General features: G+C 35.4%; 1 protein-coding gene across 1 annotated transcript in view; it reads right to left on the bottom strand.

Annotated features, from left to right (window-relative positions):
- Positions 1-20,039, bottom strand: part of LOC116171287 (netrin receptor UNC5C-like) — an 83,365-nt gene that overhangs the window by 28,893 nt on the left and 34,433 nt on the right. The window contains exon 4 of the mRNA XM_031488044.1: positions 19,809-20,012. Coding sequence (XP_031343904.1) covers positions 19,809-20,012 — 204 coding nt within the window. The remainder of the gene's footprint in view (positions 1-19,808; positions 20,013-20,039) is intronic.

Below are 20,039 nucleotides of genomic sequence, written 5' to 3'. Positions count from 1 at the left end.
GGAAATATCAGTCAGTGAATTGAAATGTATTTCGTTTTACCTCGGTATCTTTCATATTGTTTGTAAGCTAAACGATTTTCCTATTGACATGCAGTTTTTTCAAGACAGTTTATTTCGCTCAGTATTTCAGTAAAATGTAGTTGGTAAACAGCGTTTTCTGAAAGATATGCCAAGCCCAAGTGTAAATACTCCGTATAGACATGCCACTGTACAAGCGTACACATACGAGTATACCTACTTAAGGAGAGAAACAAGTAAAAAAACAACCCCGCGCAAGGAGTACACCAAAATAGCAGAAATTCGATTATTCGATTATGGAAAAGGAGTCAGTCTTGCTACAGCAGAAGAACCATACATTAGAAAAAGAACTGAAACTCGATGAAAACCAACGGAGAAGAGAAAACAGCCAATATTCAAGAAAATTTAGCATTAGCTGAACAAAAAAGCACAAAATTTTAAATTACCGGAAATGGGGGCACCGAAGAACCTTGATGAGAATTACCAGATGGAAAAGTCGGAAAGAAGTTAGGAGCAGCAGATGTTTAGGAGGAAGAATTTAAAAAAAAATTTAAGAAAGAACCATTTGGAAAAGAACCAGTTACGAGAATGATGAGAATAAACCAAAGAGATTGGAACAAGAGAAAGAAAGAGAAAAGAAAGACACAGATCATTACAAAAATCGATAGATTAGTACTATAAACTTACAGGTAGCAACCTATGTCTCGCCTAACCAAACCTAATACAGTTAGGTCCCCTTTTATTTTTCTCTGGTTTTTTTTGTAAATAATGTTGATATTTTTTTATGTTTCTATGAATGTATTTTATCAACTCTAAGTATGTTGTTTTTGATTCAACTGATCAGTTGTTTCAAGAACAAGGAGGGGGTACTGTAATGGGCTAACATCTATATCTATCACAAAATCAACTTCTTGTATAGTATATTTTGTAAAAGATGAATATTAATATTACCGAAAGTTTTCGAAAATTTCAGAATATTCGCAACGATAAATAAACCCACTTGACCAGGCTTTGCTTCGCAGAAAGTATATCTACTCTTACATGTATGTGTAAACAAACGTTTTCCGTGGTAAAGGATTCCGGACACCGGACAAATACACATTCTTGGCTGTGTATGTAATTACGACCACAGTTAGCTTTACGAAAATAGGAGGCGATGCTAGTAACTATTTTTTAATTAATATTTTCAGTCAAGCAACGTAAAAAAAAAGGCTTCATTGAGCTTTTAAAATTAAAAACAATTGTTCTTAGAGGATGATTTTAAAAATAGAGGGTACATCCGACTACAATGAGCTTTGCGGAAGTAGTCGGCAATCTTATTTTAACCATTTATTAATACTTTCTGGCAAGCAAAATTTGAAAAAAAATTGTTGAAAGTGTTTTACGGATTGTTTTTATTACTTTGAGGGTAGTTACGACAGGAATGAGCGTTTGTTATTGTTTTTATGGCTTGGAGGGTAGCCACCATATCATTGAGCTTAATGAGCTTTTAAGAAAATGCCTGGGGACCCTATTGTATGTAGTTAAGTTACTAAGCTTTTCAGTTAAAAGTATATGGATCAAATTACTTACAATGTAAGACATTATGTATTATCTCTAGTAACCCCCTCGTAGTCACAATTACACTAAAGGTAGCGGTAGACTTCTATCAATCTATAGTACTCAACACGAAAACCGTGCTTTTTCCAAAATAATTTATCTTCTGAAATTAAAACAGAAGACCTGAATAATGCAGGTTTTATCAATTCGTTCTATGTGTCGAAACTGTACGTCACACTTTTGACTCATCATCTCTCTGAAATCGTTCATAGAGTGCAATTCAATAGAAAATTAATGGATGTGACGATTACTCCATAAAGTTTTATTCCCACGCCGCAATGAAAGTGTTTGACATCGAGGAGAGTGCCAAAACGACGTCTATAACAAATCTTTACGTTCCGCATTGTGCACGAGACGAGTTTATGTATTGTACTGAAAACGTATTTTAATGCGGAATATTTATAAGCAGTGTAAAAGAATTTTACTTTGAGGAGGGGCGCGAAATAGTAGTACACACGTAATAAAAAAGTGTAATAAAACCAACGAATTAGAGAGACTACAATACATCCCCTTCAAGGTTTACGCCATAATAATAAATAATCAGTGTGTATTTCCGCTGTCTGGATCTGCTTCCTGTGAATTCGTGTTTATTTCCACAACGAAAGCTTTTTTTAGAAAATTGCTCAAAAACTTTTTATTAAAAGTCTAATTATTTCCAACTTATCCCATAAAAGTTTTCCGAAAAGCGCATTCGTTTTCCACTCAACAATCGACCGCATTTATTGTTAAATTATTGCGGCCGAATTAAAGTTTCACCTCTGCAGCGTTTTATATCTATAATTTTTCATTTCAGAATACACGGTTGTAGGTCTTTATTACGAAAACGTGTTTTGTGTGTATTACGTTATTTCAGTTGAAGATCTATCTAAGGTCATCATTATGGGCCATCTCGCGGTATAAATTATCACATATGAATAGGTGATTCTGATTATATCTTCGGTTAATTTAAGGCAAATGCTTCTCAAATTTATTTATTTATGTGGAAACCGTTTAGAAAGTCCCGCACACAATGCCTTTTTCCGTTGCGGCGCACAAAAAAAAGAGAAAATAATAATAATCGACAAATCTTGACAATTTTAGGCGACCGCCCGGGTTCCGTTTTTCTAAGCTTTAGCCTTTTTCTGTTCTTATATAAATTCCCTCTCCATCAATCAAAGCTCTTTCATTTTACGACACCATTTCTTTTATTTGATCTGCTATTGCTTTTTATTTCTTTCTTTCATATATAATCTGCTTTAATATTAAAGTAGACACTTTGGCCGGTCTGTTAACGTCTTCTTTGACAGCAGTACTTAACCATTCTCTGTGATTGTCTCAAATGCTTTATTCCTTTCAATCAGTGGGTGTTTTCCAATCGGTATATCTCTTCTGTTGTTGTTATTCCGACATCGCTCTAACACTTTTATTATGACACCTACTGTGTGTAAATGATTGCCTCTCCAAGTCTTTTGGTTAACGGCAGAAAGTAAATCTAATAATTACGATTTAATTGAACCTAGGTATTATTAGTTTTACTCGTCCAGGCGTCGCGTCGCCCTATTTCGGGACAAGCAAGGTTGATGATTTGCTGGCCACAAGCAATATTACAGTACCTTACACTTCGTTTGTCGAATAGAAGTACTTAAATATTTTACTTTACCCCCACACGTTGACTGTAAGGTCAGTAATCCAACTCAGCGGAAGGGCGTAAGGTATTCAATTTTGGCTCAGAGACGTAAATTTATTGACGAGCAGTGATAAAACTCCATTAAACTAAAAAATGTGTTTCAAAAAAGTAGCCGAAGCTTTTTAAATTACATCCTCATTGTTTAATTCGTGTTAAGGAAAAACAGTAGTGCAAGTCAAACATTTGTCTAAGCTTTCATTTCTGGTAATTATTTTCTTATTATAAGGAAGAACATTACTTGTTATCGTTCGTGGCCCTAGGTTGGTATTGTATTTTGATATGAAACCCATACAAATCCGCCGAATCGTATGGTCTTTTATTTCAAAGAAAGAAATTTTGAAGAACTTGTGTGAGACTTTTCTCGCAAATACGATTAAAATGTTTTTTAAAAAAATTCTAGCTGAGAGATTTCTCAGAATGTGAACAATTCATTAATAATTCAAGGAAGATTTAGAAATTCTCTAAGAAAAATTGCTAACTATTCCTAAGATTTGTAGGAATTTCGTGTAACTGCACGACTTTTTTTAAAGGGTTTCCATGAAAATTTCTAATATTTGAAAATTGAAAGCTTCTCCTAGAAATAGTCCTAAGGGAACTACTAAGAATACTCAAAAACGTCTTTAAAAGGGTTCTAACATGATTTTTACGGAATCCGGAGGTAGATTCTAAGGTTACTTAGAAATGAAAGTCGATTAATTTTACAAATCCCTAGAGCTATCACTTTCAGGAATAGTTAAATCCGTATTGTTATTATCACGTGATTTAAATCAGTGCGATTTAAAACGTTTTTAAAATAAGGATATTTAAATTTTCTTTTGATCTTCACAGGCAATTTTTCGAATGATTTGAATAAGTGCAAAGGTTTACAACCATTTTTTCTATTTATTAGTAAAATCATCTTTAAAAAAATATTATTTTTATTTGTTTTAGCGAGTTTTATGTTGGCGCAGGGACCTTAATCAACAATAATGTTCTCTTGGTAACCATTATTTTTCTGACTACGTGTCCACCTGCTTAAGGGATTAGTGTTTTGCTGCCATAATTATGTTTGTAGTGTTCTCTCTTTTTCTTTGATGCTTGGTGACTCCATCGAAACGTTTTTAAGTATTCTCCATTTAACCAATACGAGGGTTTTAATTTCCTTATTGTTTCTCATCGTTATTTCTTTTGGATTACCTATGCAGTACGTGGATGATTTAGCACTTTAATTTGGACCCTTCATTTGCGCAAGAGGCTCGAACGACGCGTGGATATTTCTACATTACCGGTTGCGCAAATTCTACTTCAACACCAATATAGAGAGGATAGGGATATTTTATGGTACTGCCTGTTAAAATTTAGTGATCCACATTTGATGAGAAATGAGATGCAAAAATCGATATGTGGGAGTGTTGTAGTACGCATTCCACTCTTGGAACATCCTGTTTATCTGATTGGAAGAAAGTGAAACCAGCTTTGACTGTTGCCTCTCAAACTTCAGCAGAAAAGGTCGCGTTTCTCTGGAATTCGCGTGAATAAAGGATATGCAATTTATTTGCTTATAAGTGCTCCCTAATATTTAAATGAAACTGTAAAATTAAACCACTTTCTAAACAAATACAAACTTCAGACTAAGGTATAGAGGTTTTCGACGGTGTTACCGAAAATTTGTAAAGTTCCAAAGTTGTCGCTTATTTAACTAATTTAAAATTCAAAAACTTTCTGACAGTTTAAAAGGTTTACGTGATCCAATTAAATCATTATTTAATTTAAATATAAAACTGTTTCCGTTTCCGTAACAATTTTGTAATTACGAATTTTTCAAACTTTCGCAATCAATACGAACATAACTTCTGGGTCTACGTTGCGTAAATTAGCATATCGTTCTGGAAAGATTTGTTATTCGTGAGAAAGTTTCGGAATTGTTTCGCAATTTAGTACGCACGAGCATATTTTTAAAGAAACTGACAAAAGGGAAAAACGCTGAGATTGACGAAATAACAACGTTTATATGTAATAGTGTTCCGAGAATAGGAAATGAAACCCACTAGAAATGTGATTAAGCCTAGAGTTATAGCGTAGGTTTACATAAAACTAGCAATGAAATACGTATGAATCATTCCCGTCCAGACCGTCCACATATCCCTAAACGGGGAGAGAGAAAAAAGTGAATAAAGTAATAAATTGTCAAAATCAAGTGGGCACAATTAGCAATGACACGTAACATGCACCCTAAATGGTCTTAAATTATCCAATATTATATGTACGCCCACTTGTAAAAAATCTAGCCCTCATGAAAAAGCGATGCGACTTAATTAATAGCACCCGTTCCACTAATCAATATATAATCACCCCTATTGACCTTTTGTTAATAAAAAAAATCTATCACCCCCTACTGTAACGTATTCTTTCCCAGTGGGCCCTAAAATGTTATAATGGTTCGATTGATGTACGGGCTATTAAATTTTGCTTTATAGGCAGCTGAAATACAAACTTATTAAATTCGTCAAGGGATTAGAAATGAAGACGTAGCCGGTTTTGGCCGGTGGTGTGTTTCCATTATGTAAAATGATTAGTCACGGAGTATTACTAGAATTCTAATTACCTATCTGCATCGCGTTGTCTACACAAGTTCTACGCGAATGAAGTAAAGTGTAATGCTAATTTAACCTTCAGAAATTTGTTTCTTATAATTAATCCAACAAATTGTGTCATTATTGAGTTGAGTCATCAAATAAAAGGATGGGAAAATTAGAGAGGATTATGCTATAGAAGGAAAAGCGATGATTTTTGAGTTCAAAGATCGTAACCGAAGAATGGATACATTTGCGATTTCGATGCAGGAAACCGACATGGAGACGTCAGGCGAAGCAGAAGCGACACCAACAGCAATAAACTTAAGAGTGGAAACTCCAGAGCTATAGCTACTCAAAAATGAGTGAATGGTTTCATAAATAAATTAAATAAAAAATAGAAACAAAACAGCGACTATATTTCCATTCATGAGAGAGAATACACTGTTTAATATAGAGAATGAGCGACCAATACAGACCGATGGACAGAAAGTCCAAATGATGAAAATGAAATCAGTCTCTTGACCATTGTCTACCTATTCCTGAAAACAGAACTGGAAACATCGAAACCGTTCTGATGTATAATGACGGACAGACGGGCGTACGGACGGATCCAAAATCTGGAACGAGCTCTAGGTCGCTCGTGAATAATGAAAAATGAAAGAACCTTTAGAACTAAAGATCAATCCCGTAAAGATAATGATTCCCGTAGATTCTGTGTTGACCGGAAAATATACTGCGTAAAGGTCGAGGAAGAATTGGCAGGAATATTAAAAGCAGTTTTTTCCCGGTGGTGGTGAGATGCAGACATTATTTTCGACGCTACTGCACTTGTTGTGGCTGATTCTGTACTTTTCTCCTCACAATTTCGTTCATAATTTTGAATTTTCTGTTTTAATCATTTGGCGTTTCTGTCCGTCCGCCTGTATATACATGTTTCTAGTCTGTAACTTTTGATTGAGAAGTCTGATCGAAAAAGTACGAATTGTTTTGGATTCTACGCACCAAAATTAATAAGAAAAAGTGTTTTCCCGAGAAATTTTGGTGCAGCCGATTTTTGGTAAAAAAGGAAGGTTATACACTGCCTTTTTTTGAGGCCCGAAAAAAAAATTGTCTCAGATCGACTCGGAAAAAAATTTTCTTATAGAATGTGGCCTGTAGAATCCATAATTTCAAACAGTTTCAAGATTGGGCTACTAGTTCAAAAGTTACAGCCCTTTGAATTTTGTTTCGAAATCGGTTTCTAGTAGGGAATGCAATCCCGCAGCAAAATCTCAATCCCGGTATTTTCGGGATCGTTAGATGTTAAAATAAATTGGCAAATAAGCAATTTTGGTCGGTTAACTTTTGTATTAAAATAAATCGCTAATTATCACAATATTCAACAAAAAAGTACCCACCTTCAGCCTAACTTAGAACTCAAAAAATCACCTGTAAAGCGCAAAAGGTGAACTTGTAAAGTGCCTCAAAAATCATAGTACAGTTTTAACGAAAAAAGTTTAACAATTATTTTAAAAATAATTTCTCCGTTATGCGTTTCATTAACAAAGCAAACAGAGTCGTCCCCTTGGTCGACAAATTCCTCAGTCCCGCAAATCCCCCATTTATGTGCGTAATTAATCCCGCAAAAATGCTGCGGGGATCCCTCCAACTTTGTTTAAGTAAAAGGTAGACAATCGTCAAGAGACTGATTAAATTTTGGTCATTTGGATTTTCTGTCCGTTCGTCTGTGTACGTGATAACTCGCAAACGGTTTCGATTTTTCCAATTGTTTTCAGTAATAGAGTCAAGGGACTTAAATTTTGGTCATTTGGATTTGCCGCTCGTTGTCTAAATTGGTCTGAAATTGTTTATTTTAATTACAGATTTACCATTATCATCTGGAATGGGCACAAACAGCGGGAGGACGCCATTGAAATCGGATGGATGTGAGCACCAGACCTTTATTTTCCCGATAGTGGCGAGATGCAAAATTATTTTCGACGTTATTACTGCATTTTTGTGGCTAATTATGTCCTATTCTCTTTGCATTTTTTATTTTAATTGCAGATTTTTTGCCTTTATTTTTGAGTGGGCGGAGTTTCAGCCAAAGCTGCTGTACCAACCCAACCCACTGTATATTTAAAAACATCCATCTCCGAACCCCGATTCGAACCAGAGATTCTTAGTACCGCACCTACCTCCAACTCAACTGCGTCCCACGGAACGATTTAACATCGTATTCTGGAATGATCACGAACTGATGGAGTTCGCAATTGGAGCAGGATATATGTGAGAGAAGCTTGCCTTTTTCGGGTGATAGTGAGATGTAATATTTATTTTCGGCGCTACTGCATTTTTTTGTGACTGATGATGTTACTTTTCTTATTATAATTTAATTGCAAATTTAGCATTCATCTACTGGAAGGAGCGCGAATTTAGACAGCATTTGGAGCAGAATATACAAGGTGTCCTATTAATAAAGGTCACAGACCATATTTATGACACCGTTAACTGCAGAGCTTCACTGTCACATATACTAAAAAGACTCTGTTAATGTAAAATCTGATTAAACGAAGAGAGCTCTTTCCAATGTGACCAATTATGCGAAAATCTTAAGTAGAAGTTGCATTCAACTCCTTCAAGGTACCTTCCATGGTTCCATAGATATGGCTTGTGACCTTTATAAATAGGACACCCTGTACATCAGAGAAGCTTAACTTTTCGCGATGGTGGCGAGATGTAAAATTCATTTTCGACACTACTGCATTTTTTTTGGTAACAGATTATGAAATTTTCTTATTATAATTTCTCATTTTTTTTAAATTTTAATGACAGATTCAACATTCGTCTGCTGGCATGATCACGAACTGAGGGAGGACGTAATTGAGGCAGAATTTACGTGAGAGTCGCGGTGGTGGTAAGATGTAAAACTTATTTTCGACCCTACTGCATTTTTTGTAACTGATTATGCACTTTTCTTATTGCATCTTCAATTGGCAGAATCGCCATGTAAAAAGATCTCAGTACCGAAACCAATTTCTTTCAACCAACTTTTATTTTGCGTACCAATTTAATACCTCTTCATTTGAAACGCCAATCAAGTGCCACCTCTCCTTATTACTTTTGTGTGCCAATAAAAAACATTGCAATATCTGAGTATTCGCAATCACTACGTTAATCTACATACCCATCACAGGCTGGAATGCAGACATTTCTGTGGTGTCAAAAATCAATGAAAATTATTAGAATATATAAATATAAATATAAATTTAAAGTTACGTGTTTTTTTGTAAGGTGTAAATTTTTAAAAATACGATCTTTAGTTGCCTACTTAGACAATTTTGGAAGCAGCTGCAAATGCGGAAAATGGGGTCTAAAAATCTTGGAAAGAATAATAAAAATGAATGATTTGGTTGCAGAGGAATCCTGGTACTACAGGTTTTGTCAAAGAAAATTGTATCTGTTTTGTAAAATGTCTATATAAACTAATTGAAAAAGGTATCGCTCACCTTTCTCCGTTAATTTACCAACAAAACAACTTCTGAAGTTACGCATTTGGTTAATTATGATTTTGTAAAACGAGAATCTTAATATCCATAAAAGTTCATTGCAACACAATTTGTAGGTAGGTAAACGATGTAAAATGTACTGATAAATAATTGTTTGCCTACTTTATAATTAAATAAGAAGAGCTTTTATAATATATGGATCCTTGTGTAATGAAAAAACCTGCACACACGAAGAACGATTTTCCTTAGTGGATTTCAATGAAATTGGACTGTTCTGTTTCGTTGTTTTTCGGCGTAATGTTTATTGCATTCCATTCGTCAAGAAATTGAGCGTTCCCTTCTTTTCCACGCACTTGCATTACCTAAAAGGAAAGACATATGCGATACAACCGAAAGATTCTTCAATTAGGTAATATTCCATATACGTTCAGGGAATAAGTGCAATATTGACAAAATGCAAAAAAGAGAACGCCGACAAGAGTTTAAAAAAATTTTGCATATGAAAAGTACATCAATCATTGCTTTTAGACATCTTCAGTTAGGATAACTCCAGATTAGAATATTGACCATTCGGCCATGAATAAATCACCACTTTTATTTCACATGGAATAACCGCGTGCGTTCGCAGTTTACGACTAAATACCGCCCGCTTTCGCTTTTTCATACCCCGTCGTTTTTAATAAGCGCGAAATTTAAATAGAATATCTACCGTTTTATAAAAGTCAATGGAGATTCGTGAAGGTATTCCGTTAAGGTTTAAATAAAACCACCCCGGTGTGAAAGGGGACTTTTGTGATTCTGAGGGTGCAAACTCCGGAGATTTCCATATGTGACAAGGGTGAACGGTTATGGAATGAGATTACCCTGCGGTATTCGTCAATAAAAGAACTATTTTATTTAATAGAGCGCGTCCGAAATTGAGTAATTATCTGTTCGCCTTTGTTAAGGGTGTATGTTATTCAAAGCGGGCGGTAATATAAGAGCGGGATTGGGTTACGAAAAGGAAGTAAGAGAATAAATCAGGTTCAACTCGACATTTCGAGAACATCCTGATAATATCACAGGACGTTATTGTCGTGCAAATACTTAGGCTTCCGTGATTTTTCTTTTACGCCGATTGTTGAAATTCGTGTTATGTTTACCAATCACTTTATAATACCTGACGGTATTGAGATTTTTATTGAAAATTTAAGGCGTGGCAAAATTGACGTCGTTTAACCCAAATTTAAGCTGATTACAAATGCACGCGGAAAAGTCCCCAGACATCTTAAATTATAAATTCACCCCTTTTCACAAAGATAAAAAACCGTCAGCTTTTGAACGAGTACACTTATATAACGCACTTGTGGAAAATAATTCATCATTTTAATAGGAACGAATTGTTCTGTATTCAAGATGCGTACTCGTTTTACTAGAACACAGCTGGATTATTACCGAAAGTGGAGCACCATTTTAGAATACTTTGTCAAAAGTGAAGCTTGAAAATGTTTCCCTCCACATATTTGTTTCAGAGTTCCCTTTGGGATATTGTTCTACGAAAATTTACGTTTGGAAACTTCAATACACCTGCTTTTTTAACAAAATGAAATCTTGTGATTTACTCTTTCGGTAGAAAGAAGATCACCTAACCGTAATAGATGAACATACGTGCTAGATCAAAACGGACATGACATATAAGCCTTTGGAAGTACTCCTTTTGTGGTGGAATTTTGTGCACGTACCGTTATGCCTTTACGTTTTATCGTTTTGTTTAAAGTTTGAAAATGCGTGCGAACAGCGAGCGACTATAAATTCATTTTCAAATATGTTACTTGCGAATAAGGGCATTTTGAGTAGGTACTGTTATCTATGAATCTTTAGGTTGCAAACACGTCAAACCCATTTCAATCTATACATACATGGTGATATTTTAAAAGGTTACAATGGACCGTATCCTTTTCCCTAGTAGACATTAAATAATGTACTTAAAACCGTTTTGATAAAATGAAGCCCAAGCGCATTGTTCTTATCACCTAGTCCCTTGCCCCCTACTAACCCACGTCGACATTTTAAATTGTATGTACCTTATTAATTGCGGTGCATCATTGGAAAGCTCCTAAAAAGTGCATCCTTTGGAAACGGTTTGGGTATTTTTAATAAGAAAAAATTTGCTGTGGATAGCACACCTGCGGATACGGGATTCTGCCCTTTTGTGTCGAGGAATATGTGTATCAAATTTGGTTCCAATCGGTTCAGTTGAGATGAGAGTGCAGACCCTGTTGTACACTGCCTTTTTTTTGGCCCGAAAAAAAAATTGTCTCAGATCGACCCGGAAAAAAATATTTTCTTATAGAATGGGGCCTGTAGATTCCATAATTTCAAACAGTTCCAAGATTGGGCTACTATTTCAAAAGTTACAGCCCTTTGAATTTTCTTTCGAAATTGGTTTCCAGTCTATAACTTTTGATTGAGAAATCTGATCGAAAAAGTACGAATTGTTTTGGATTCTACGCACCAAAATTAATAAGAAAAATGGTTTTCCCGAGAAATTTAGGTGTAGTCGATTTTTGGTAAAAAAGGAAGGTTGTATGTACACTGCCTTTTTCTTTGGCCGGAAAAAAAATTGTCTCAGATCGACCCGGAAAAAAAATTTTCTTATAGAATGGGGCCTGTAGTTTCCATAATGTTAAACAGTTCCAAGATTGGGCTACTAGTTCAAAAGTTACAGCCCTTTGAATTTTCTTTCGAAATTGGTTTCTAGTCTATAACTTTTGATTGAGAGGTCTAATCGAAAAAGTACGAATTCCTTTGGGTTCTACGCCCCAAAATTAATAAGAAAAAGTGTTTTCCCGAGAAATTTTGGTGTAGTCGATTTTTGGTAAAAAAGGAAGGTTGTACACTGCCTTTTTCTTTGCCCCGAAAAAAAATTCTCAGATCGACCCGGAAAAAAAATTTTGTTATAGAATAGGGCCTGTAGATTCCATAATTTCAAACAGTTCCAAGATTGGGCTACTAGTTCAAAGGTTACAGCCCTCTGAATTTTCTTTCGAAATTAGTTTCTAGACTATAACTTTTGATTGGGAAGTCTAATCGAAAAAGTACGAATTGTTTTGGATTCTACGCCCCAAAAAAAAGTGTTTTCCCGAGAAATTTAGGTGTAGTCGATTTTTGGTAAAAAAAGGAAGGTTGTACACCAGGGTGCAGACGGACCGACAGACCGGCCTCACTGAGATTTTGTTTGATTCGGGTTCCTGGTGCTTCAAAACGTGTATTTCCGTCAAAAAAGTAAGGGGGGGGGTCATTTTTTACACCAATGCAATACCTCCCTTACTGACGTGCGGGTGGTAAACATATTTGCGGATTTAAACTTTTTAAACTTTTTTTGACTCAAAATTAAAAATTATACGTCAAACTATTCAATTTTCACTAGAAAAAAGCGAGAGCCCGAATGAACAGAGGCGAAAAATTGCCACCTTGCAATGGCCGGCGACTGAGTAAAAGGTTCAATCACATGTCAGTTTGGAATCATTGCGGTGAGGAATAAGGATAGCTTTATCGAAGAATAACGCAAAATAGTAAGAGAGGCATTTAGTCCATAAGACTCCATACTGCATCTGGAGTCTGGAATAAGGTGGTAATCCAGTGATCACTCGTTGTGTTGCCTAACAGTCAAATGTGGAAGTCTCCACAGAACGAAGAGTAGGTACCCAAAGTGTCCGAAAATTAAGTCTAATGCTCAGAAAGCATACTGTTACCTTATTCGTTTTTTCAATGAATAAAATGTGAACTCTTCAGCAATGTTGAAATGTAAAGAGACAAAATTGGCTGAAAAATCCTGGTGTCTCTGAAAATCGGCTATTAATCGCCACCTCCTTAATCGGGCCACAAAAATTACACTTCGTGAGGCGTTAGTACTGTCACAATATAATTATTGTGATAGTGTCTATGGACCTTGTTTGGACGTTTCCGATAGATTCAGAAAATGCAAAATTCATGCGTGCGACTCATTTATGGTATTAGAAAGCATGAACACATCTCCCATAAGTTTAATGAATTAAACTGGCTGAATATGGATAATCGGAGATTTGTTCATGCTGCAGTATTATACCACAAAATAATTAATGCAAAATTTCCTTTGTATCTATATGAAAAGATTAGATTCAGTACTAATCCCAGATTGATTCATTTAATCACACCCCCTTATCACAAAACGGCTCTGTTTGAAAGATCATTTACGTACCAAGTGGCTAACCTATACAACTCGCTTCCTGACACTTGTAAAAAACTTAGCACATCTCAATTTAAAAAATACGTCCGCAAAATCCTACTTAACCGGCAGCAGCAATAACATCTTTTTACTGTGTTATTCCATATTACCATGAACCAATGTATTATACATCATATAGTTTAATAGTTATCACAAATTAATTCTTTTTTTAAATTTTGTCTGTTAGTCCATTGCACAACATTATTAATATGTTAAATATAGTTATGAGTGGGTAATGTGGAAGAGCAGATCAGGCGTATCCTCGTCTGTATCTGAACATCGCCCAATTTAGTTGCCCTCTACTTATTATACTATAATTGTGTTAATTTTTTAATTTTTTGTTTTTTTGTTTTAGTTGACGGGTTAACTAAATAAAACCATTATTGTTATTATTATTATTAATGTATCTTCTTCTTGATTTAATTTATAATTATGCTAATTCTCCTAATGCGTATTGCACAATCTACCTGACGCTTTCATAATAAACAACCATCAAGTAACATAACGAGGTGCTGCACGCTTACTTTTATCCAGACCAGATTTTAACCTACACATCTGTAATGTGTCAAAAAAGGATTAATGTATACCTACTTTCCAGGTTGGTATCAGACAAATCCTTTAGAAACTGTCAAAATAAAAGGTTGTATTATACCCCAAAATGTTTAATAAATCTGTTTTAAGTGTAAAGATCGTGAAAAGGGGAAAGCGCAAGAATCATCAATAACGCTAGCTACCCTTGCCCAAAAACTGATTAGAAACTCAAACACGTGCATACATCATATCAAACTTAAAATGCGAGCCACACAAGCAGTCAAGAGAGTTCTGTCTCTGAAGAGGAAGTGATGCACTACAATTAACGTTGAGTGTATTCAAGCACGCGCCACTTAAACACGGGTACTAACCTTCTATTTATCACAACCCGCATCGTTACATCCGCCGTAATACCCCCAAAATCCCTATTGTTTTTTAATGGTATCCGATGAAAATACCATTAAACCATCGGCAAATCGATCTCGAAAACACTCGCGAATTGTAATCAAATGGTAATTTAAGAAAATGAAATGGGAGCAGTTCAACTTTAAACGCCCTGACACACCAAGTCCGAATATATTATAATTTTTAAATGTCAATTTGATTAATCGCCCATAACTAGAAAAACCTGGAAATTATCATTAAAGTTAAAGTATCTTTAATTTTCCTAATTTACATAACGACTTTAAACGTTTTGTTATAGAACTTTCATGCAAATTTTTTAACGAGCGAGCGTTGCATTCTCGATGTTAATCATCCCCTTACGGTCGTTTTTTTTTCGTAGATGTCATCGATGCAAAATTATTCTCGACCTCAACTTAATTAGACTCGAATAATTTATCTCGAATTCTCTGTCAATTAATCCGAAAGTAGATCAAGAGGGAAATTAAGTACACTTCAAAAATGGACGACGCATCACGGTTAGTGGATACCTACCTACACTAAAAGCGTGCTATCGACAAAATTCAGTTATTAATCCTTTAGTGCTGGGCTCATTGATTTTGTTTAAACTTAATCGCGCACACGCTTTTATTACACGTCGTTATTTTAATAACGCCACTGAAAATTAAAATTCCGTTTTAAAAGAGTATTGGTAATTACGATGAAGCATTAAGATTATGTCTATATGTAAAATTACCATTAAAACTGTGTCTACACTTAAAATTAATTGAGATTATAAGCGTAATGGTGAATTCTAAATTGTGTCTAGACATCAGCTTAATTATTTCTTTATTAATTGATAAATTATATCATCGAATTTCATATTTTTTATGTGTTAAGCTATTACAATTCTTAGTACTTCATTTTAAAATATTATATACCAGAGTAAGGCTAAGGGTTGATTTGAAATTGAAATTTTACAAATATATCATGCAGTACACTTATGAATACCAAAATGATCTTTATCGCTATCCATAGCTCTATATTTGTGACGAATAATTGAATAAACGTAATTGCTGCTCCCTTCGAAATTAAATTTTGCGTGCCGAAGCATTTTCTTTTCAAATACCAGATAATATAGCTGTACTTAACGTGGTAACTATAGGTTCAAATGCAATCTTTTCTATTAGATTCGTGTTGCGATGCTTTTTTATCGACTAAATAACGAATAAAAGGTGTTTATTGCGATCATCGATTTTTGGACATGTTAAAATTTCATTAAATGTTAATGTATTAGAATTAGATCATTACTTTGTTTTCCCGTCGTTCGCAATTTTACGAAGTAACGGCTCGACGGATTTTGTTCAAATTTTGGATATGTATATTAGCCATACGGAAATGAGGCAAAACGGTTACTATGAATCGATAAAATTTTGCGAATTAAGGTTATTGTTCTAATTTATAGAATGGTGTTTCAGCCGTCGTTACCGTTAACAAAAGTAGTATTTAAATCATTATTTCAAACCGGTCTCGGCAAGAGATAAAAGTTAGTCTTGCAGCCTCCGAAAGCTGTTATTAGTTGGAAGATGAAAGCAAATTAATATTTTGAGATTTCATTTTCCAATAGTAAGTGCAAACCAGGATAGAAACGAGTATTCGCTGTGAAGGCAGTTCGACAGCAAGTTGCGATAAGAGCGATATCGCCGATTGAAATTGAATTCCAATTAGGCCTAGGTATTAATATAGTAGGGGAGCTAGCACGAAATCCACTGAACGAGAATGATCAAAATTTTAACCGATGGAGTTCCATTTTGCCCTATCAGAGTATGCTAAAATCGATCGTCTGCCGCCTCAGGTCATACGACTTAAGGCGCTGCGGGTACTTCTTGTGGTACCAATTCTGAAAGGTTGTTTTTCGAGAAAATAACTTATACACCAAATGAAAACGTTGATAATAGCTCTTAAAAAAATATTTTAAAAAATCGCGCACATTTGATAACTCCGTAAAAAAACAATTCTTAGTCGGTTTTTCACGAACTTTCTACGGTTATAACTAGGTTACTGTCGGATAAATGAAGCTGATTTTTTTTACAGACTATAATGATGGGCACAGCCAATGGCTATGAGAGTGTTTCTTTTTTAAATTTTTTCTCTAATTAGAAGATATCTTATAATGTTAAGATGATAAGATAATCTTATAATTAGAGAACAAATTTAAAAACTAACCACCGTTAAGTCATTAGTAGTACCTATCATCAGTCTGTAGAAAAAATCAGCTTCATTCGTCTAACCGTAACCTAGTTATATCCGTAGAAAGTTCGTGAAAAACCGACTAAGAATTGTTTTTTTACGGAGTTATCAAATGTGCGCGATTTTTTTAAATATTTTTTTAAGAGCTATTATCAACGTTTTCATTTGGTGTATAACTTATTTTCTCGAAAAACAACCTTTCAGAATTGGTACCACAAGAAGTACCCGCAGCGCCTTAAGTCGTATGAGGCAAATCGATCTCGTAGGGCAAAATGGAACTCCATCGGTTAAAATTTTGATCATTCTCGTTCAGTGGATTTCGTGCTAGCTCCCCTACTAATAGGATTACCACATAGAAGCGCACTTAAAAAAGTTCAAGCGTGATATCGATCCCATATTTTTCCGATATCAGGAAAAGGAATAGGAAATGAATTAAAAATAGAATTCATTTGGATCTGAATACAGCGAAGAATTGATTTTCCATATACCACTACCCAAAAATCCGGATTTTTATAAAGTTACCGCTTGATTCTGTGGGGATCTTTTTGCTTTTGCACTTTCGCTAGTGACGTTTTGTAAGTACCGTACTTCTGATGCTTTCCGTAGATTTATTTTGTAACCGTACCGTATTTAATTGGTTTAAATCTTTTGGCCATCTTCGCGTTTGTTTTTCCGTTTTGCATTAAGAAACACCGTATTAATATAGTTTTTTCAATTGTTTTTCTCCGTACCGTAGTTCCGCCGCTGCCGTACCGATTAGTTAAAAAGGTAAGCTTTAAGGTCTAGTAGAAGAGGAAGAGGGGGTTGTTATTGTCCGCTTTTCCATAGATACCACTAATGCACTGGGGTTTGGCTGCTTGTGCCGTGTGTTTTGCTTTTGCTTTTAGATTCGTAGCACCGTAGCCACTAGCCGCCGTTTGTCTGAGCTCTCCTGACTACTGGAATTACTGTCGTCTCTGTCTGAGTGTGGACGTTTTTTTCCTGAATCAACCTGGCCAAAAAGAGGGTTTTTTTCCTTCTGGTGGCGCCTGAGCAACGGAAAAATTCTCGCCATCTCGCCGTTTTCACCGCTTCCGGTAACTAATTCCGATAACAAATTTTTTATATGCAAGGGCTCATTTGATGATAGTATGCATATTATCGCGTACTGTGCCTTGAGGATTAAGCGTAAGGCAACGTAACTTTTTGAAATAGAAACCTATACTTTTTATTGAATATTCTACATCGGAAAATTTCGTGAGAAACATTTTCCCCCTATCCTTAGGTACCATTTTTTGAAGACACTTTTCCAAAAGCGCGATTTTTGGTTTCAGCTAGGAAGCTGATTTTATTTTAAATTATTATTATATTATTATTTTAAATTGCCGTATCGGGTACCGGAAGAAATCAAGTTGATTTATTTTACGTTTTTGCACTACACCTTTTCTGACGGGTGGTATCCCAAAAGCTTTGCTGATTTTGTTTATGCTTTTTGAGTGCACTCCAGATAATTTTCTGGCTGGATTTATTAATAATTTTGGTACAAATTAAGAGTAGTTACAAATGTAATGATGCCCATATCTTAAAAACGGTTACTCCGAATATCAATTTATTTATAGAGATAAATAGGCATTCTCAAGAGCTTTTATTCCATGTGTTATACGGAGTATGGTACTGTTTAAGATTTTAAAGCCGCTTGTAGCGGGGATAAACGCAATATCATATCAAACTTCGTTTCGCCACCCTATATAGCAAGAACTAAATATCAAAAACGTTTTTCTAGCAGTATATTCCCGCCATTAAAACTGTGTAAATAGAAATATTATATTTATGAAGAAATACTTTTTGCAAGCATTTGCCATTTTGGTGATCTGATCTGGTCTTAGGAGTTGAAATTGTCTTTCCATCGACCCATTGCTTTCAATAGACACTTTTCCAGAAACTTTTAGTAGAGAGATCTAAGGTATCAAATCGAAATACATGCTGGAAAGTTTCATTTTTTTTTTAATTCAATCGCTAAAGTTCAATTAAGATATAAACACAGGCGATTTCAAAATTGGGGCGAACTAATGCTAATTAGTAATATCTATTCGGCAACATGTGCTCATTGATCACACACGTAAATTAATCTGTGTAGTAATAACTGTTTAGTTGGCAACGGTGTCGTACAATTACGTTTGATACGTTATTCATCCATTAATGCTAATTAAAAATGAAATCCCTTAAGCGTGCACGATAGGATTTGCCCCTGAATTCGGCAAACGCATTAGTTTATTTAGAGACTAACTAACCGCAGAGTGGTGTAAATTCTAATTTCCAACACAACTAATTTATGTAACCATGAACAGAAGACAAGATAAGTTAAAGCCTCCCAAAGCACAGAGGCATAGGGCGATTATTTAATTGCACCTTTGCATTTGAAATCTAGAGGAATTTCAAATTTGTTGGTATCGACTCTCATTTAACGGAACATAAAGTTTTTCGCCAATAATACCGACGGCACATATTAATAGTCGAGCGATCGCTTTCAAATTGAGAATTCCTGCAAAGTGCGATTTAGGATTTGGTCTGGGGATTAGAGAAAAGGTTGACGGTCAATATTAACATTTCTAGGCGTCATAACCGGCTGCCAAATGTCAGCGATAATCCGGAATTATATCCAACGTGGTCGAGGACTTAACCCATCATAACCATACCGACATGAGAACTGCTGTTAAATACCTCTATATTGATTCAGATATAATAGCACTTCCGCATATCAGGCTACTCAGTTATGGAAATCATTTAAATTAGTGACGCTGCAACGCACTCTCTATTACTCTATTTGTTTCCCAAATTATTCAACCGGAACGCCATCTCCACGTTCGCTAGTTTATAGAAATTCTCATGAGACATTTTACCCTACTACGCTACACTAAGGGTTGAATTGTTCTACTCGGCGGAGTTCTTTCAAACGTTTAAGGCTATACTTCGTGACATTTAAGGCGAAGACGTCTTTTGTTTGATTCTGATTAGAACGGGCGGGTTTCCCGTCATAAATTAACCAGCTGAAAAAGGGGCGGTTTCGGTGTAATCAATTTAGGAAAAAACGTTACCTTCTCTAATTCCCGCCAGTTGCGTCGAGGGGCATCGTTCTGACGAGCAGGGTGTTGTTTGGGTCTCCCGACCGTTGCATTGCTTACGTTGCTGACCGGAAACAGTGATACACTGACGCCGCCTGGTTCGCATGCAATCTGAACTGCAATCTGACCACTCGGACCATGCAGACCAGCGTGCGGGTTCGGCTAAATGAATGAACACTACACATCAGTTTAATAACACCGAAT

This window comes from Photinus pyralis, unplaced genomic scaffold, assembly GCF_008802855.1.
Source record: "Photinus pyralis isolate 1611_PpyrPB1 unplaced genomic scaffold, Ppyr1.3 Ppyr1.4_LG5, whole genome shotgun sequence".
Taxonomy (NCBI): domain Eukaryota; kingdom Metazoa; phylum Arthropoda; class Insecta; order Coleoptera; family Lampyridae; genus Photinus; species Photinus pyralis.
Note: the sequence above shows the minus strand (reverse complement) of the source record. Positions and strands in the feature narration are given on the sequence as shown.